Source organism: Amblyomma americanum, chromosome 1 (assembly GCF_052857255.1).
Source record: "Amblyomma americanum isolate KBUSLIRL-KWMA chromosome 1, ASM5285725v1, whole genome shotgun sequence".
In the NCBI taxonomy this organism is placed as follows: domain Eukaryota; kingdom Metazoa; phylum Arthropoda; class Arachnida; order Ixodida; family Ixodidae; genus Amblyomma; species Amblyomma americanum.
In genome coordinates this window covers 364,522,135-364,543,366 of record NC_135497.1, presented here as the reverse complement: position 1 = coordinate 364,543,366, position 21,232 = coordinate 364,522,135, and the positions used below count along the sequence as shown (strand labels likewise).

Here is a 21,232-nt window from a genome sequence, read left to right as displayed (position 1 = left end):
TAGCCGACAGCTGAGCCCCACAGAGCAAAAGTACGGAGCTACGGAAAGGGAGTGCCTCGCCGTTGTCTGGGCAGTAAAGCACTTCAGATGCTACCTTTACGGCCGCAAATTCAAGCTAGTCACAGACTGCCATCCTCTGAAATGGGTGATGAGTGTCAGGGACCCTAGCTCGCGACTCGCTAGATGGAATCTACACCTGCAGGAATACTGCTTTGAAGTTGAGCACAAATCAGGAAAGACACATCTGAATGCTGATGCACTCAGCCGCACAGCTGCCGTGGCAGCTATAGATGAGTTTGTCCCCGTAGTCGACCCCGCCGAACTACGCACAGAGCAGTGCAAAGATCCTGACCTGAAGCGAATAATCGAAAGCTTAGAGGGCGCACCGTCTCACCCCGAACAGCTAGGTTATTTCATTGGCAAAGACGGCACCCTGTGTTGGCGCACGAGGCCAACCAGGAAAGGGAGACCAGAGAAAACCGCTTGGGAGAGAGTCGTCATACCTCGGTCGTGGACAGAAAGGGTTCTTCGCGCGTTTCACGATGCGCCATGCGCCGGTCATTTTGGCGTAGGGAAGACACGCAGGCGTGTGGAGCGTTTGTACTTTTGGAGTGGCATGCGACAGGATGTTAGAGACTACTGTGCGAAGTGTCATTCCTGTCTCAAAAGAAAAACACCCAAGGGACGAAGACCAGCTCCAATTCAGCCGTTCCCTGAGGTTTCGGCTCCCTTCGAGCGGACAGGTATGGACATAATGGGCCCCTTGCCCACGGCCACTACCGGAAACAAGTACATTTTAGTATTTGTCGACCACCTTTCAAAATACGCGGAAGCGGTAGCACTCCCCGATCAGAAGGCAGACACGGTTGCAAGAGCATTTGTCGAACAGATCGTGCTCCGACATGGACCCCCGAGGCAACTCTTGACAGATCGGGGAACGAACTTCGTGTCGCAGCTAATGAGGAGAGTTTGCGAGCTGCTTAAGATCGCTAAGAAGCAGACAACACCGTACCATCCGGCTTGCAACGGCGCGGTGGAGCGACTGAACCAAAGCGTGGCCGGGTTCCTGTCGCATTTTGTTTCGCGCGACCAGCGGGACTGGGACTTGTGGCTCCCGTATGCAATGTTTGCCTACAATTCCGCAGCACACGAGAGCACGGGCGAATCGCCATTCTTTCTTCTCTACGGCCGAGACCCGGACCAGCCTAGTGAAGTGCCAGAGGGCCCCCGTCGTGTCCCATACGCTTCACTGGACGACTATAAGGTGGAGCTAGAATCGCGCTTGCAAGTGGCGAGGGACATCGCAAAGGAGGCCTTAAAGAAAGCGGCGAAGCGCAAAAAGGAGGTGCACGATCGCAGTGCTAGAGACGCGCAGTTTAATGTGGGGGACAGCGTGTACATTGAAAACTGCCAAAGGCAGATTGGGCTAGCTCGTAAGTTCCAGACGAAGTGGAGAGGATCGTGCGAGGTTGTCGAGAAGCTTTCTCCGGTAAACTTCAGAGTCCGAGACGTGAACCGGCGCTTGATAAGGATACACGCAAATCGCCTCAAGTCGGCACCGGTTCAGTATTCACGAAATGAGGAAAGGGAAAGCGCGGATTTTGATGGGGACAGAAGTGAAGCGGAGCGCGCAGATAGTTCGCAAGAAACGCCCTCTCCTGCATTTGTTCGGCAGGCGCCAGAGGTGACGGCCGGAATGTCACCGGATTTACTTCATGCATTGCTAGAAGAAGAAGCGCGCGAGGTTGGCGCGCAGATAACGCCAGGAGAGGCTCCTGCCACGAGCCCTCGCGAGTCCCAAAGCAGACAAAGGGTCACAGACTTACTTAGTATGACTCATGAAGGCCGATATCCGCTGCGAAATCGGAAAGCTAAGTCGGACTAATGGCGTAAACAGAGCGGAGTTTTGAACTGGTTAGAATTGTGTAATGCCACAGCTCATAACATTGCTATGTGCTTATGTGTTAAGTTATCGGAGTTGGTAGTTAAACCTTTCTGTCATTAAGTAACACCTTCACAGGAGAGCATGCGGAGCGCATGCAGAACCTGCCCTACTTCCTTTCGTTATCTATATTTTTGTGTGTGCCGTGATCGTGCTAGAAGTGGGAGCTCCTTTGTAACTGTGGTAAATTTATTTCGTCCAGTTTGGACTAGAAAGGAGAGGCTTGGGTGCTGAGTTTCATGTTTATCTGTAAAAGATCAGTGCTGCCCCTGGAGACGCCAGTTATGACAGCGGAGGCATATGGTGTTGTGCAGTGGTGTTGAGTGCAGCGAAAAGTGTTTTGTCGGACGCACTGTGCGAGGCGATTCAGAAAGACAAGGGGAGCTGCAGGGACTCAAATGTTCGGAGAACATTCTTCTGGAGGGTGAGCGAGTGTGACATTCCTTGTGTGCTACGAGGTGCATTCCTTGTGTGTGCTACGAGGTGCATTTCTTGTGTGTGCTACGAGGTACATTCCTTGTGTGTGCTGCGAGGTTCCGCGTTCCACGGCGCGGCGTGGACGGGGACCCAGATGACAGCGGCGTCATCAATTGCCCAGCCATGCACTTTGAGTGACGACCGGAACGAAGGGGTTTGGGCCCAACCGGACCCAGCCGGACCCGCCGCCGCCGCCGCGGGGAAACAGGCTTTATCCTCCCCAATTTGCGTGGCCGTTCCAGGTGCGGCCCTCCCGGGCACATTCCAGGACAAGGGAACTGTCAGCGATCCAGAGCGCGCCGTACCACAGCCGACGCTATGCGCTACCGCGAAGACAACATTCTTTCCCTCGGACTCAACACGTGAGGGGGGCGAGACAATAAGTGCGGTGGTATGTTTGTGCGCCCAAGTGAAAGCCCTAGCCCCCCCTCCTTCCCCTCCGGCGTGGGCGTCCTCACCCTAGGGGGTGTGGAGAAGAGGATATAAAAATCGAGAAGCAGTACGGAAGAAGGAACGCTCAGGACGACATCGTTCGCCAAGAGGGCCTTCAGCGCCGAAGCCCGTCGGCGTGCAGCTTCTGCCAGCAACCGCTCGAGCCCAACTCTGGAGCCACTCCATCGCCCCCATGAAGTCGTCGGCACGTAAGCTCGGACGCCCCAGCCTCTGATGTATAATCTTAATCATGTGTAATTATTGAATATACCTGTTTGTTTAAACTGAGCCATACGGTGTCTCTTTGCCTCTCCGTCCCGTGTGGACCTGCGCATTATGGGGGTCATCACACATGTTTGAAATCTGAATGGGTACTTTTAGTTAGTGCTGTTGTTTGCATGTGTTTGCAAACTTGGCATCTGCTCTTTCCGCAAGTTGTGCAACCCACCGGCCTCGGTTTATTAACCGTTGAGTGTACAAGGTGATTTTGTAAATTTTTGGCCTTCTGTATGTTACCCGGCGGACCAATGGAAAAATTTTTGAGAGCCGCTCACTTTGTTCTATGATATTGAAGTGTTTTTGAAGGATTTTTGTAATATTCGATAGGTAGTCTGTGAATGTCAGTACTAGATTAGAGCGATGCGGTGTTGGCGGGGATTCCGCAGGGATGTGATTACGGTTAGTAACTTCCGCCCTTTTAATGGCATCGTCGATGATTGAAGGCGGGTAGCGCTGTTTCTTTAGAATTTCGCCCATGTGTCTAGCATTTTTTTGAAAATCTTCTGCTCGAGAGCAAATGCGTTTGAATCGGATAGCCTGTGAGTACGGAATTGAAGTTTTGCAATGTCGTGGGTGGCAACAGTTGAAATGAAGATACTTTTGTCTGTCTGTGGGTTTTTTATAAACCCTAGTGATTAATGCACCACTGTCAGCACGAACAAGCACATCAAGAAAGTTAATGCTATTAGTTGTGTACGTATGTGTGAAAGAGATATTTGGATGCATGTTGCTGAATGAGGTGATAAACTGAATTAGTTTTTCCTCTGTCTCTGCCCAAATTATGAATATTTCATCAAGAAAACGTTTGTAAAAAGCCGGTTTGGTAGGATATGAGGACAGGAAGTCTGATTCAATTTTGTTCATAAATATGTTGGCGTAATTTGGTGCCATTTTTGTGCCCATAGCCGTACCACCCGTTTGAAGATAATATGAGTTATTGAATTCGAAAGTGTTAAGTTTAAGGACCAAATTTGCAAGCGCTTCGATGGCACTTGGACTGGGAGAGTTTAGGATTCTGTGTTCTTTATAGGCTCCGACCATGGCCTGTATTCCGTCGTCATGGGGGATATTAGTGTAAAGTGACACCACGTCCATGGTAACTAGGAAAGCGCCATGACGGAAGGTGACATCGGATATATCTCTCAGGAAGTGGCTAGTATCTCGTATGTAAGATGGATGTTTCGGAGGTATATGTTTGATGAGGGAATCGATGTAATCGGAGATCGGTTCTGTCAGTGTGCCGACACCATAAACAATAGGTCGCCCCGGATGGTTCTCTTTGTGTATTTTCGGAGCATATAAAAGCGCCCAGTGGAGGCATTTTTTCGCGTCAGCGCCTTAATCGCCATGGTAATTCACCTTCATCGGTTAGTTTATACAGAGTTTTTGCTATGATCCTATTGTGTTCAGAGGTGGGGTCTGATGATAGTTTCTTATAGAATTTTGAGCCGTTGAGTTGGCGGTTGGCCTCGTGAATATAATCATCTTTGTCCAAAATAATTATGCCTCCACCCTTGTCGGCGGGCTTAATGACGATGTCGGTTCGTTTCCCAAGTGAGTCTAAAGCGTTACGTTGTTTTTGTGAGGTTGGGTGGGCCAGATTTTCGTGTCCCGATGGCCTGCAATATGTCCTTCTGTACCGCTTTAATATATAGGTCTAGATATTTATCTCCGCCATTTTTGGGCGTCCACTGTTAATGAGATTTCGGGCAAAAGGCATTATTTTGGCTTGGTTTGTCGAAAAAGTATTCCCGTAGTCTAAGTGTTCGGGAAAAGTCGTCCAGATCCTTGAGTAATTGTCATTCATTATACTGCCCATTATTCGGGCCGAATTTTAGGCCGCGTGATAAAAGGGACTTTTCATCGGGAGTGCGTTGTGAGCTTGATAGGTTGATTATATTTTCCGGAAGGTGTGGCTCTCCAGGTGTTCGGTCATGGCCGAGAATCATAGCAAAAACTCGAAACTAACCGATGAAGGTGAATTACCATGGCGAATAAGTGAGGCGCTGACGCCAAAAAATGCCTCCACGGGGCGCTTTCATATCCTTCCGAAAATACACGAAGAGAACCATCCGGGGCGACATATTGTTTCTGGTGTCGGCACACTGACAGAACCGATCTCTGATTACATCGATTCCCTCATCAAACATATACCTCCGAAACATCCATCTTACATACGAGATACCAGCCACTTCCTGAGAGAATTATCCGATGTCACCTTCCCTCATGGCGCTTTCCTAGTTACCAAGGACGTGGTGTCACTTTACACTAATATCCCCCATGACGACGGAATACAGGCCATGGTCGGAGCCTATGAAGAACACAGAATCCTAGACTCTCCCAGTCCAAGTGCCATCGAAGCGCTTGCAAATTTGGTCCTTAAACTTAACACTTTCGAATTCAATAACTCATATTATCTTCAAACGAGTGGTACGGCTATTGGCACAAAAATGGCACCAAATTACGTCAACATATTTATGAACAAAATTGAATCAGACTTCCTTTTCTCATATCTAACCAAACCGGCTTTTTACAAACGTTTTCTTGGTGACATATTCATAATTTGGGCAGAGACAGAGGAAAAACTAATTCAGTTTATCACCTCATTCAGCAACATACATCCAAATATCTCTTTCACACACACGTACTCAACTAATAGCATTAACTTCCTTGATGTGCTTGTTCGTGTTGACAGGGGTGCATTAATCACTAGCGTTTATAAAAAACCCACAGACAGACAACAGTATCTTCATTTCAACTGTTGCCAACCACGCCATTGCAAAACTTCAATTCCGTACTCACAGGCCATCCGATTCAAACGCATTTGCTCTCGAGCAGATATTCAAAAAAATGCTAAACACATGGGCGAAATTCTAAAGAAACAGCCCTACCCGCCTTCAATCATCGACGATGCCATTAAAAGGGCGGAAGTTACTAACCGTAATCACATCCCTGCGGAATCCCCGCCAACACCGCATCGCTCTAATCTAGTACTGACACTCACAGACAACCTACCAAATATTAACAAAATCCTTCAAAAACACTTCAATATCATAGAACAAAGTGAGCGGCTCTGAAAACATTTTGCATTGTTCCCCCGGGTAACATACAGAAGGCCAAAAAATTTACAAAATCATCTTGTGCACTCAACGGTTAATAAACCGAGGCCGGTGGGTTGCACACCTTGCGGAAAGAGCAGATGCCAAGTTTGCAAACACATGCAAACCACAGTACTGACTAAAAGTACCCATTCAGATTTCAAACATGTTATCCGAGAGGACTTAAACTGCGATTCCAGTAATGTTGTTTACATGCTCGAGTGTGGCGAATGTCAGATGCAGTACATTGGCCAAACAGACAATTCCTTCCGATTAAGATTTAATAACCACCGCTCACATACTCAATCTCTCTCTGGCCTCCCACTATCGAGACACCTCCGCGAAAAAGGCCACGAGTTTGACAAACTTAAAGTAACGATATTGCAGAGTAGCTTTAAAAACACCCGGGAGCGCGAACAACGCGAATCATACTTTATTTTCAAAATTAACAGAGTGCAAAAGGGCATCAACGAAAACCATGGCACCCTATCGTCTCTTTCGATGGCAGAAACCAAACAAAATTTCAACCCTAATAGACAAAGTACCACCACTGACTGATTCGTCTGAGGTCATACCCCTGTTGCATGTCAGTTTCGGCTTGTTTCCATCTGCCGTTCAACTCATTCTTTGGTCCCGCGAGGGCCATATGTCCACATCTCTTTCTTCTTTTCTGGTCATTATATATTTTTATATTTTTTTTTATTTTTAAAATTTTCTCTGTGCTATATCTCTTGTTTTTTTGCATTCCTGTCAACAAGCCTTTCCATCTGGTCCTCCTATGGGAAGCTCATCTGGTTTTAGCGGCTCGCGTGTCAACATGTGGAGCCACTTTGGGCGGTCTCAACCTGTTCCGCCTCGTCCGGGCCATCTTTCGGATCCGCTCAGGGCCGTACATACGCGGACAGAGGCATACCGAAACCCACAATTGGCGGACGCATCCCTTCTTTTGTTAAGCCTCACCACATTGCTTCTTTGCTTTCCCCTTTTTCTCTGCTTTTGCTTCTCTCTCTCTTTCTTTTTTTCTTTTTTCTTGTCGCAGTAGCCGCGTGCGCACCCAGCCCGGCCTCCCTCTTTCGCTTCGTGTGTGCGTGTGTGTGTGTGTGCAGTGAGTTCACGGGTACGCGACGCGCCACCTTTGCTTCCCTAATATGCCATAGGTGTCAGTTGTGTTCTGTTCTCCCGGCCGCCCCCTCCCCCTTTTCCTTTACTTTTCTTTATTTATTTTCTTTTTAAGCCTTCTGTGTGTCAAGTCCCATGCTATAAGAACACGCGCCCATGCACTGTATGGTCACTCTTGAAAAAGATCGGTCCTCCGGTCGAAACGTCGAGTCAAATAAAAATGCTTCCTTAAATGAAGCGTATACCTCGATGTATATTATTTTAAGCAGTCAAGTACCTCATGTTTTCACAGCTATATATATATATATATATATATATATATAATCACCAAAAATTGAAGAAACATAACAGGATTTCATTCACGACGTTTCGGCTGGAGGACTAGCCTTTTTCGAGTGTAGTACAGCGTTTGAAACACGCAGTTTTTATAGAGTTTGCGCGAGGTACAAAGTTGACAAGCTTTCAGCAAAGCACGAGTTCAGAACACTTGGGGGGAGGGAAGAGACATTTTTTTAACATAGGAAGAGAGTGAATCGGTGCAGGTGTTCCGGAGAGGCCGATTTTTTTAATAACAAAAGAACAATAAGATTATGATAATAAAAATATAAAAAAGAGAGATTCTTTCCCACCACCTCAGGGCTGCCTTGAAAAGGCCCTGGAGGTGTCGCTCCTCTTAGAATTTTGGTGACAAGCGTGAAGGGCTCCACCCCTGTTCAAGGTAGAAGCTACCTTCCAGAGACACTGGTAGGGGGGGGGGGGGGAAGGAGAGGGAGTAAAGAGGAATGCAAACAAGGCCTCTAATAAAGAAAAAAGACGAAAAAAGAGAAAAAATGAAAGTAGTGAAAAAAAGAAAAGAAGAGCCATTGTACAAGGCTTGGTAATATGCATTCAGAGAAGGGTGGCGGCAACACGAGAGAATAGAAAATAGAACATTAAAAAAAGAAAAAAAAGAAAAAAAGAAAAAAAAGAGAAAAAAAGGGGGGATTCTTTTCCTCCACCTCAGGGCTTGGTGACAAGCGTGAAGGGCTTGACCCCTGTACATGCATAAGGCAACATTCCAGAGGAACCGGTAGGGGGGAAGGGAGGGGGGTAAAGAGGAATGCCAACGAGGCCTCTAAAAAAAGAAGAGAAAAAAACAAACAAATGCAGAAAGACAAAAAGAATAAGAAAAAGAAAGAAAATTAGGGGAAAAAAGAAAGAAGAGCCATTGTACAAGACTTGGAAATATCCATTCAGACAAGGGTTGTGGCAACACGAGAGAAATCAAATAATACAAGTTCCTAATCAATCCTTAGAAGGGCACTCCGTACACACGCATACAGATACAGGCAAAAGACAAGGCTAACAATAAATCCAACACCAGAAACGAACTGCAATGCGTCGGAAGTACAATCTACCGCAAGACAAATGACCATTCAGAGTAAACAATTCATCAATGTATGAAGCGAAGAACGACATGACAGCAAAAAAATGAGGGGGGATAACAGCAAATGGGTGACAATATAATACAATTCGCGACAATACAAGATTAGAATAATAATAAGAAGGGGAAAGAAAATAGCAGTAAATGTGGGACAATGCAAGTGAAAAAACTGGTTACAATGAAAGTGAAAAAAGGAAAACACATCGGAAGCTATGCTTGTTATGCATGCTGCCGCCCGTTCTATGTGTCTGGGATAATTGTTTTTGATAGCCTGAGAGAATTATTTATTCTAGGAGTCTGGGATAACTATTTGTTACATCTATTGAGTGTGTAAGCATGATAGCCGGCCTACTGTTTCGTTAATGCCGCTCGATACTGCGTTAATTTGTGAATCAGGTACGATTCACAGCTCTCGCGGCCATAATTTGTTTTGAACCCCGATTGGAGTACAATAGCTGTAAAGTTATCGAATGGGTGCCCAAAGTTGTTGATATGTTTTGAAAGTGGGAGATTTGGCTGTGTCCGCACATGTGATCTGTGGTTGTTGATGCGAATTCTGAATGGTGTAACTGTCTGCCCTACGTACTGAGCTTTACAGGTGCCACATTCCAGGAGGCAGACAACATTAGCGCTGTCGCATGTAAAGTTACCTTTTATCTTAAATGAGAAGGATGACGCTGTGCTTTTAGCATTGGTTGTTGTTGTCATCATCGGACAGAGTTTGCACCTAGGTTTATTGCATGGCGCGGATCCTCTGAAGCTACGGTTGCCGATTGTAGACGATGTTATCATATCCCGGATGTTCCTTGCGCGCCTATACACAACACGTGGCGGATCAGGGATAACTTTTTTCATCTTTTCACTCTGTTGAAGAATGTTGTGTTTTTTTAAGAATTGTGCTAACATTGGGCATTGAAGCCGAATGGGTAAGGACCAGATTGACTTGATAGTCCGGGCGTGGCTGCTTTTTGCCATTTATGAGTTCGCGCCGGTCATGCTTTCAAGCTTTCTTGACTGAATCGTCGATGACTGACAATGGGTGCCTCTGTCGTGCTAGGTCCACACGGAGTTGCTCGCAGTTTGATTCAAAGTCGCCTTCTTTAGAGCAAATCCTACGAAAACGTAGGGACGGACTGTAAGCGATGGATGTTTTACAGTGGCGAGTGTGACTGCTCTAGTAGTGTAGGTACTGGTGACGGTCGGTGGGTTTTCTGTAGACTGTTGTCTCAAGTTTGTTATTCGTGATGGTCACCTGGACGTCAAGAAAATTCATTGTCGAGACTGAATGCGACAAGGAAAACGAGATGTTAGGATGAGTGCTGTTGAAGTCCGAAATAAACTTAGTGAGTTTTTCTTCACCATGTGTCCAGACCATAAATATGTCATCGATGAATCTTCTGTAAAATATTGGTTTAAAAAGAAAGTTGTTGAGGAATTTCGTCTCAAGCACAGCCGTGAATATATTAGCGTAATTTGGTCCAATTTTGGTTCCCATTGACGTTCCACTTTATTCACTTCCATTGTCCCACATTTACTGCTATTTTCTTTTCCCTTTTTATTATTATTCTAATCTTGTATTGTCGCGCATTGTATTATATTGTCACCCATTTGCTGTTATCCCCCCTCATTTTTTTGCTGTCATGTCGGTCTTCGCTTCATACATTGATGAATTGTTTACTCTGAATGGTCATTTGTCTTGCGGTAGATTGTACTTCCGACTCATTGCAGTTCGTTTCTGGTGTTGGATTTATTGTTAGCCTTGTCTTTTGTCTGTATCTGTATGCGTGTGTACGGAGTGCCCTTCTAAGGATTGATTAGGAACTTGTATTATTTGATTTCCCTCGTGTTGCCACAACCCTTGTCTGAATGGATATTTCCAAGTCTTGTACAATGGCTCTTCTTTCCTTTTTTCCCCTAACTTTCTTTCTTTGTCTTATTCTTTTTGTCGTTGTGTTTTTGTTTTTTTTTCTCTTCTTTTTTTAGAGGCCTCGTTGGCAGTCCTCTTTACCCCCTCCCTTCCCCCCTACCCGTTCCTCTGGTATGTTGCCTTCTGCATGTACAGGGGTCAAGCCCTTCACGCTTGTCACCAAGCCTTGAGGTGGTGGAAAAGAATCCCCCTTTTTTCTCTTTTTTCTTTTTTTTTCCTTTTTTCATTTCTTTAATGTCCTATTCTCTATTCTCTCGTGTTGCCACCACCCTTCTCTGAATGCATATTACCAAGCCTTGTACAATGGCTCTTCTTTTCTTTTTTTCACTACTTTCCTTTTTTCTCTTTTTTTCGTCTTTTTTTCTTTAATAGAGGCCTTGTTTGCATTCCTCTTTACTCCCCCTCCTTCCCCCCCCCCCCTACCTGTTTCTCTGGAAGGTCGCTTCCTCCTTGTACAGGGGTGGAGCCCTTCACGCTCGTCACCAAAATCCTGAGAGGAGCGACACCTCGAGGGCCTTTTCAAAACAGCCCTGAGGTGGTGGGAAAGAATCTCCCTTTTTTATATTTTTATTATCTTAATCTTATTGTTCTTTTGTTATTAAAAAAAATCGGCCTCTCCGGAACACCTGCACCAATTCTCTCTCTTCCTATGTTAAAAAATGTCTCTTCCCTCCCCCCAAGTGTTCTGAACTCGTGCTTTGCTGTAAACTTGTAAACTTTGTACCTCGCGCATTCTCTATAAAAACTGCGTGTTTCAAACGCTGTACTACACTCGAAAAAGGCTGGTCCGCCAGCCGAAACGTCATGAATTAAATCCTGTTATGTTTCTTCAATTTTTGGTTATTTTATATTTTATATATATATATTGTTACGGTGTGGGATGCCACGGGGTGGCCACGGGCCCGCCCAGAGAAATATAGCAGCAGTACGGAGGAGAGCCGGCGAAGCACGACCGGCGGCGGCCAAGCTTTCTCGTTCTATCTCCCTCGTGCTTGAGCCGCGCGCTCGCCGCTCGCGCTCGCTCTCCGCCTCTTTTATTCTCGTATCACCTTTCCACCGGGGGGGGGGGGGGCGGGGGGGGGGGGGCGGAGAAGTCAGGCCGTGCTTTGATGCAGGGTTTCCTGGGGCGATGCAATGTGGGCTCGCAGATAGCAAACGGTCACACTCTTCGTTGAATTCGAAGTGTGTGAGCTGGGCGAAGGTGTCTGCAGTCGCCGAAGAAGGTCCCACACCGGTTAGGCTAACTTCAGGGAGTTTTATGCATATTGAGCGGCGATCCGTTTATGGGACTGCATTGCGTGGGGAAGTCATGGAGCCAGCAGGCGACGACGGCACTGATGAGGACCCGGTAGCTAAGTCGGAGTCACCGCAGGCGCCGTAGACATATCGCTACATGTTTGAAACATGCTCTGGGAAAATGTGGTGCACACCGCATGGTCGATGCTCTGGCAGGTCTTCGAGGCGGTATGTCACGGGGCCGAGTCGGGCAACGACACGGTAAGGGCCGCGGTATCGGGGCAAGAGCTTTGCGGCACGGCCAGTCGCACGGATGGTGCGGCGAACGAGGACCAAGTCACCGGGCCGGAAGGGGGGATGTGGTGGTGCTGCCGCGTTGGCCGCTTGCACACGCGCGTGAGCCGTGAGGAGGTTGCGCTGGGCGTCGAGGCGGGCGGAATGAAGTCGTTGAGCAGATTCAGTTGGTGACGCAGTAGGATGGGGAAGGCCCAACTGCGCGTCGAGAGGGATGGAGGGCGTTCTGCCATAGACGACTGAGAACGGCGTCACATGCGTTGTTTCTTGCGCTGCAGTGTTGACTGCAAAAGCTGCAGCAGAAACAAAACGATCCCAGTTTGTGTGGGACGGAGCGACGTAGGATGCGAGTATATCCGTGAGGGTACGGTTAACACGCTCCACGAGGCCATTGCACTGCGGATGATTGACGGATGTAGTGGAATGCGCAATGCCGAAGGAGCGGAGGGCTCGCTCGAATTCATGGGACATAAAGCAGCTCCCACGGTCCGTGATGAGGCGCCGGGGAACACCGTGCCGAAGAACGAGATGCTGTTCCACAAACGCGACGGCATGAGCGGACGACGTGTCTGCAACGGGCAGTGCTTCGACCCACTTGGAGAAGTAGTCGATCGCAACCAGAACATACCGGTTGCCGGCACGCGTCTTCGGAAACGGGCCCAAATGATCCAGTCCAACCAGCTCGAAAGGTGAACTTGGTGGCGAAAAAGCCTGCGGGGGTGGCTTGGTTACACCTGTGGACGGTTTTCTGTACTGGCATGTCTGGCAGGACGCCACGTGTTCCTTGACATCTCTGGACATATTAGGCCACCAAAACCGTTCCGAAACTCGTGCGTAGATCTTGCCGCGACCAAGGTGACCAGCCGTGGGAGCGTCGTGTAAGCCGCGCAAGATTTGCGACCGCAGTGTTGCCGGCACAACTGGCAACCAGACGGGTGGTCGACCACGGAGCCGCTTCACATGACGCAAGAGGTCGTCCTTCATTCGATAGACCCGGCGTAGTTGGCGGAGGCCTGCGCCGGCGGCAGTGCCAAGGGAGTGGATTATGGCAGCAATGGCGGGATCTTGCGTTTGTGCAGTCCTCAGGTCCGTCAAAGCCGTCACGGAACAAGGGTGGCGAGAAAGGAAATCGGCATCTTGATGGGCAGAGCCGCGCCGATGCACTATTGTGAAATTGTACTCTTGAAGTTGCAGGGACCAGCGTGCAATCTTGGCATTCAAATGTTTGGCGGACTGCAGCCAAGTGAGAGCGCTATTGTCCGTGACTATGGTGAAGTGACGGCCGTACAGGTAGGGACGGAACTTCTCGACGGCCCAGACAACGGCGAGGCACTCGAGTTCTGAAGAGTGGCGGCGGCGCTCAACGTCGGAAAGCTGGCGGCTGGCATAAGCTAGGACTTTGTGGTCACCAGACTCGTCTTCTTGCAGGAGGACAGCGCCGAGCCCATCTTGGCTGGCATCCGTGTGGAGGACGATGGGGCCGATTCGTCGTAATGGGCCAATGTAGGAGGCTCGAGGGGGCGTGCTTGACGTCAAGAAACGCGAGCTGTTGGGCCTGCGTCCAACTCCACGGTGCATTCTTCTTCAGCAGGGCGGTCAATGGAGCGCTGCGCTTAGCAAAGTCCGGAATGAAACGACGGAAATACGAAGCAAATCCAAGGAAACTTTTGAGCTCCTTGGCGGTGGTGGGAGCTTCGTAAGCTGTAAGCGCTTTTAGCTTTTCAGGGTCGGGACGGATGCCATGCCGGCTCACAACGTGACCCAAATACGTCACCTCCGCGAAACCGAAGAAACATTTTTTTGGTTTTAAGCGAAGCCCAGCAGAGGTAAGGGCTTCGAGGACGAGTTTGAGGCGTCTCTGGTGTTCTTCAAATGTAGCCGCGTAGACAATTACGTCATCCAGGTAGACCAACGCCATAGTCCACTTCAAATGGCCTAAGACTCGGTCCATGAGACGCTGGAAGGTGGCTGGAGCGTTCGAGAGACCGAAGAGCATACGGTTGAACTGGTAAAGGCCGTCGGGAGTCACGAAAGCCGTCTTTTCCGCATCATCGGGGTGAACAGGCACCTGCCAGTAGCCCGAGAGCAGATCTAGCGTGGAAAAATAACGGGCCCCCTTCAGGCGGTCAAGCGCATCGTCGAGGCGAGGCAGCGGGTACACGTCGCAATTAGTAATAGCATTTAGCTTCCGATAGTCAACGCAGAAGCGGAGTGTTCCATCCTTCTTGCGCACAAGGACGACAGGGGAGGACCAAGGGCTACAAGAAGGGGCAATGATTCCCTGGTCAAGCATGTCGCACACGTGCTGCTGGATGACTCTCCGTTCGGCTGGCGCTACACGGCGAGGTTGGTGATGAACGGGCCCGCGGTCTTCGGTGTTGATCCGGTGTTGAGCCCAGGAAGTGCACCCGAGTTCACCGGCGCTGAGAGCAAGGCAACTGCGATGCTCGAGCAGCAAGGTCTTCAGAGAGGCGAGCTCCGCGCAGGTCAGGCTGGGTCCAAAGTTAAATTCTTCCCATGATAGGATCGCCGGCGCTGGAGGGTGGCGAGGCGGGGCTTCAGGTTGCAGAGACGCCACTGGCGACCCGGGGTCCAAAACTGAGGCTGTACCCAATTGCGTGCCGGGAGTCAGCGCGAGAGGTACGCTGCTGATGTTGAGTATAAATACGTGGGCCTCTCCTTTGAGCACAGGCAGAAGGCTTCGAGGGGAGGTCATCTGACGGGCTAGAGCTGAACACCGGATGGGTTCGAACAGCACGTCTGCTGTGACTGGACTGTCAAGCTTGGCATACACCCACGTTGCCGCACCCGGTGGCAGGGTCACGGCGGACGCCACAGTCACGGTAGTGACGTCGAACGGCTTGACTCGACACGGCCACTTCGTCGCGAGGTCACGCAGAGATGCTGAGGCACGCTTGGTCGCCGACACCAGGGACTGCCACAGGGCGACACCGAGGCTGGAAACCCGGCTAAGCCAGCCCGGCCCACAGAGAGTTCGGCTCGCCCGTGGTTTTGTTCTAGTAAAATTAAGGACGACTCCGGCTTGCTGGCACCACCCGCACCCGAGGACCACTGGCCAAATAGGGCTGTCTGCGACAACAAACTCGGTGGAGATGGTATTTCCGAGTGCTGTCAGGTTGACGACGACACGTCCGACTTGCTCCACAGGGGTGCCGTTAAAAGCTAAGAGCCGGGTTTTGGCGGCTGGCAGAAGCAGGTGGGGCGCGTTAGCAACAAACGATTTGTGCAGTACATTGACAGCCGCTCCAGTGTCAACCAAGCCCTTTACGTGCCGGTCAAGCAGGGCGACGTCGACGAGCACGTAAGGAGCATCAGTGGTAATCGGAGCCGACGAAAGGAGGGGACGCGGAGAACGAAGGAGTGTGGGGACGGACTTTATTCGGCGGAACGGTGCCCCCGGAGTTCCGCCAAATCGTTTCCCGACGTTGGAGGGCCGGCACAGTCCCTCGCGTAGTGTCCCCGCAGGCCGCAGCGGAAGCAGGTCATGCGGACATCGTTACGCAGGCGTCGGATAGAGGCCGCAGTTGGGGCTGCGGACCGAGGAGCCTGCACCCGGACGCTGCGCTCGGCAGACGGTGGCGACCCCCGCGTGGCCAGCAAAGTCAATTCCGCCTCGATGGCGAGCGCCATGGCGGCGCGGACGGAATCAGGACGGCCAGAGCGGACCAAGCGCTGCACCTCGGGGAGTCGGATGGCGTCGACAAACGCCTCGGTGCCGACCAGGGCCACGGCGTTCTGAGGCGCTCCCGGCAGCGACTGCAGAGCCAGGCGCTCAATGGCGGCGGCGAGGTCCTGGTACGTCTCCCCGGGCTCTTGACGGCGGGCTCGCAGGCGGTGGTACTGCACACGGGGTTGACCTGAGGCACCATAGTGGTCGGCGAGGAGGCCCGCCAGAACAGTGTAAGAGCCCAGCTGGTCGGGCGGCACGTTCTGCAGCAGCTCGGTGGCGCGGCCCCTCAGTTTTGCAACGAGCATCCATGCCTTCATTTGCTCGTCCCAGCCTCTCGCCGCCGCAATACCGTCCAGCTGGATGCGGTAAGCATCCCACGAGATGGTGCCGTCAAATGTGGGCAGTTCCACAACGTCCAACGAACACTGCGGCGAGGACGCACCCGCGCCGAGCACGCCATTGGCGGCCACGACCGCAGGCCCAGCGACGGCAGAGCCGTAAACAGCGGCGGCGGGGACGCCCAAAGGCACCTGACCTGTGCTCGGCTCGGCTGGCACCAGGCGACGGAGTTCGCGCCGGAGAGCTTCCATCTCCCCAGCCTGGGCAGTCAGACGGGCCTCCCATGCGTCCATCCGTTGGGTGACTGTATCCAGGAGGCGCTCAACACCGGGGTCCGGCTGCTGCGAAGAGCCGAGCCTCTCCGAGCGCCTAGGTCTAGCGGCGCCGGCCGCCGCGTCGTCGGCGCTATCGGCTGGTGGTGGACTCCTGTCGTCTGGCACGTCGGGTGCTTGATTCTGGGAGCGGGTGAGCGGCATGATCCCACCGCTGCCACCAAAATGTTACGGTGTGGGATGCCACGGGGTGGCCACGGGCCCGCCCAGAGAAATATAGCAGCAGTACGGAGGAGAGCCGGCGAAGCACGACCGGCGGCGGCCAAGCTTTCTCGTTTTATCTCCCTCGTGCTAGAGCCGCGCGCTCGCCGCTCGCGCTCGCTCTCCGCCTCTTCTTTTATTCCCGTATCAATATAAATATATATATATATATATATATATATATGTGTGTGTGTGTGTGTGTGTATATATATATATATATGCGCTTTCAGTGTATTGTAGCCGTTATGGAGAGCGCGAAAGAGACCCACCAACGACAGAATGAAGCGAGGAAGAGAGAACGCGCTCAAGAGATGCCAGAAGAACGCGCCGCGCGACTCGAGAAGCGTCGTAACGAAGATGCGGCTAGAAGAAGTCGTGCCACGTCCCGGAGTGACTCTTCAATTGCGGGAGACCGGTTTGAGTTCTAGCATCGGAATGAGACGCTGCGTAGACGACGTGCAGATGAAACGAAACTTTCGCAATTCAGCTAGGGTTAACCAGAGCTAAAGCACAGCCAAATTTTTGTTCCTTATGTCTCTTGGGAAACGTCTGTTTGTTCCTCATGCCTGTGTCCGAGCTGCGCTCGAGGTTCGAAGCCTAACTTTTCTAGTATTTTTAGCCCCGAATGGCTACGTAGGAGTCCTTGTTTTTGTGCTACTGTGGTAGTCTCAATGAGCTCGTCTAGTGTGTTTGAAATCCCCATGTTAAGAATTTTCTGGGTGGTGTGTACGGGGGGAGGCCCAGGGCAGTTTTGATGTCTTTCGATGGGCTCCGGAAAAACTTCGACCACCTGGAGATCATTAACGTGCACTGAAAACGCATAGCCCCCGGCCGCGGCGGCCGCGTTTCGATGGAGTCGAAACGCAATGAAAACAATATTGAAAATTGTTTTTAGGAAAGAAAATGGCGCAGTAACTGTCACAACTCCGCGGACACCTTAACCGCTACGTAAGGAACGGGATAATGGAGGGACTGAGAGTAGAAAGGAAGCAAAAGGTGCCGTAGTGGAGGGCTCCGGAATAATTTCCACCACCCAGGGATCTTTAACGTGCACTGGCAACGCACAGCACCCGGCCGCGTTTGGATGGAGGCGAAACGCAAAGGAAAAAAATGAAAATGGTTTTTGGGGAAAGGAAATGGCGCAGTATCTGTCACATCTCGGCGGACACCTGAACCGCACCTCAAGGGAAAGGTTAAAGGAGGGGCTGAGAGAATAAAGAAATGCCGTAGTGGAGGGCTCCGGAATAATTTCGACCATCTGGGGATCTTTAACGTGCACTGACATCGCAGAACACACGGGTGCCTTTTGTGTTTCGCCTCCATAGAAAGCGGCTGCTACTGTCGGCGGGCAGTGGACGCCTCAATCGCACTTTGAGGTAGTACATTTATAGATTACCCAAAGGCTTTTGATTCCATTATTCATCAAACAATGCTTGCTAAACTTAATTTCTATGGCTTCCGTGGCGTTTTTCTGGACATATTGAAGTCGTTCCTATCATGTCGTAAACATCAAATCATAATGAGCAATAAACTCTCCGACATAAAATCCGCTCCAGCTGGAGTTCCTCAGGGAAGTGTACTGGGACCATTACGTTTTATCATCTACATGAATGGCATCGTTCTCATTGGCCTGCTACCAACTTTAATACATGCTGATGACTCCAGCCTATATTCTCCTCTACCAGTACAAACGCTTGACCGAAGAAGCAAACGGGCGTCAACCTTTTAAATACCTGGCCCATGCTAAACTAATTAACTGCCGACATAAACAAAACAAAAGAAATAAATTAGTGTGCGATACTGAGCTTTTACATAAAACTTATAAGTTGTCCCTGTTGTGAAAAGATTTGGAGTCTTTTTTGAAAAGCATTTATCATGGTTATCACATGTTGATATGACTGCTGAAAAGTTATCAAAAATATCTGGTATCTTAAGCAAAGTACACCCTCTTCGTCTGCAAAATGTAAAAATATTTTTTTTTATAATTCAATGCTTGCTTCTGTCCTAAAACATTGTTCTACTATCTGGGGAAATAATCTACACCCTAAACTAAGCAGGCTGCATATAATACAAAAAAGAGCAAGAAGTATTACTAACATGACTCGAGAAGTCACAACTAGACCTTATTTTATTCCTTTAGAATAACTCCAATAGCTCAACAATACAGTACCAGTCTAGTAAAGCGGTAAAAAAAGCATTATCTACCAACATTTCCTTAAGAATATGGTTCAGCTAGAACTTTGAGAACACACTCATGCCATACGAATTCCCGAATAATGGCTCATATGCTCTGCTATGTTTTTCCATCACTACTAAACTCATTCCCTTAATCTCATCAATTTTTATGTCTGAATATTGCTGTGCATTTTTCCTTTTCTTCTTCTGTAAACAGTGTCTAGCTGATTATCTCCTCAAGCGAAATTCATTTTTTTATGTTGTTGCCAATGTATATGCTAAGGCTAAGTACCAATACTTGAAACCTTGTACTGGGGGGCAGGTGCACTATCAAGCTACAATGTGAGCTTTATGTCTGCGCCCCTAACATCTGAATGATGTAAACAAAGATTTGAATTTGTTATGCATGATGAAAAAATGAAAGCAAAATATGCCGGCACTGAAGATCGGAGAGAGCAATCGAATATCTAGTTTTTCTTGGAGCATAGTTTCTCATGAACGCTTTGCTGTCTGCTTGGACATTGCGAGTTTGACAGCTTAGATGCAGAGATTGACAGAACACTCCGTTCACAAACTGAACGTTAGGGAGACAATAGCGAGCTACGTGACCGAAACGAATCAACATGTGATCATTGCAACGCTTGTTTGCTACAGTACGAACGATGACATGGAAATTCGGTTCTCTGCTGCTCGTGTAGGTCTGTTCACACTACGAGTGGCGCAAGCCAGTTCACTCAAAGCACCACGCATTCCTACCTACTCCACCCCCGCCAGTACTCACTGGTTTATTAATGCCAGAAAACGTGTAATTACACGACCTGATAGGTTGGTATGCTAATGAAATGCTATTACCACTTACTGGCAGGAAGGCCGAATCGCTGCATCTGCATTGAGAATTCCAACCTCAGTCGGAGAGGGGCACTCCTTAAGTCCTAGCGTTTGTACTATCTCTGGCAGTTATGCATCACTAAATAAGTTGGCTTTTTTTACAGTGCATTGGAAGTGATTTCAGTAGTGTGATTCTCTACAATGCATGCCAAAGTTTACAGTCCCGTGCATGAGGTGTGTTCTTTCTTCTTACAGTGCTCTGGCTGCATCTTTGGTCACTTCGCAGTTGGGTAAAAGTCTGTCTCGCCGCTTTAATTCGTGCCGTGCAAATAAGATTCGTATTTTTGTACTAACGGCATGTTTTTTTTTTCAGGTTGTGATGCCTACACGCTCCCAGTATTGCTGAACCTGTGGGGTGGCGAAACAAAGTTGTGGCCAAATTTGTGAAGTCCTACACCTTGTGTTCCCGAATTAAAACACATTTGCCAAAACCATTCAAAAGCTTAATCTCTTAAAATCATTTGGAGAGTATAGTTTGCAAACCAGGTGCCGTGCTTCTCTCCACATTTTGACTAAGCATAGGTAGTAGGCTTCTTTCTGTCTGCAGTTCATTTACAAAGTGCGTTGACGCATAAGATTGTTGTTGGTGCAAGTATTTTCTGTTCACCAACTAAGTAAACTGCTAATGCATCTCGGAGCCGGCAATGAGGTGGAGAAATAGACATCGCAGACGCACTGAGACCTTCGCAGAACATGGTGTGCGTACATACCTGTGCCGTTTTTTTTTTCTACTTTCGTCGACTACTGCCGCAACCGTCAATACAACATTGATGTCTAGAGGACGCTGGCATTGCGTACAATATTGGAGCTTGTGTTATGCAAACACAAACACGGACTTCACCGGTGGCTAAGCAGCCGGACATTGTTCCACGCGCCGGGTTAACAGTCCAGGGAGGGTGCCAACAGTGGAGTGTCGTGCAGTGCACGTGTGTGAGAGTATTTCACCCTCTCCTGCGTGCTCTTCGCAGAATGGTGTGTACGTCAGGTTGCATTTCATTGCGCACGTTCTTGCGGCGAGGCGGGTACACACGGGCGGCGACGAGCCACCTTAATTCGTGTCGTTTGTCGTGGCTTTTGTCCCATGTCTGTGACGGCTTTGCTCAAAACATAGGGTGTCTATGACGGAGCTCGTTGATAGCCTACAAAGCGCTCAACAAGACATTGCTCCGCTAGCTGCAGACATGAAGAATGACTGCTCGTTAGCAGGAGTCAACCTCAGCTCTCGGGCACAGGGAAGGAACATGCGAGCAGTACTTTGTACATGAGATGCTCTCAATGCGTCCACTGTAAATGATGACAGAATATGTGAGGGAAAGTGCCTAACAGATGGGCCTTGAAGATTGCGTTTCTTCGAAACGGAGTTTACTAGAGGTTGAAGC

At 49.3% G+C, this 21,232-nt stretch overlaps 1 protein-coding gene across 1 annotated transcript in view; it reads left to right on the top strand.

Annotated features, from left to right (window-relative positions):
• LOC144100998 (uncharacterized) overlaps positions 1-20,251 on the top strand; it is a 37,473-nt gene extending 17,222 nt beyond the window's left edge. The window contains exon 4 of the mRNA XM_077633971.1: positions 20,167-20,251. Within this exon, the coding sequence (XP_077490097.1) occupies positions 20,167-20,173 (7 nt within the window). The 3' untranslated portion in view covers positions 20,174-20,251. The remainder of the gene's footprint in view (positions 1-20,166) is intronic.
• Positions 20,252-21,232: the final 981 nt, after the last annotated feature.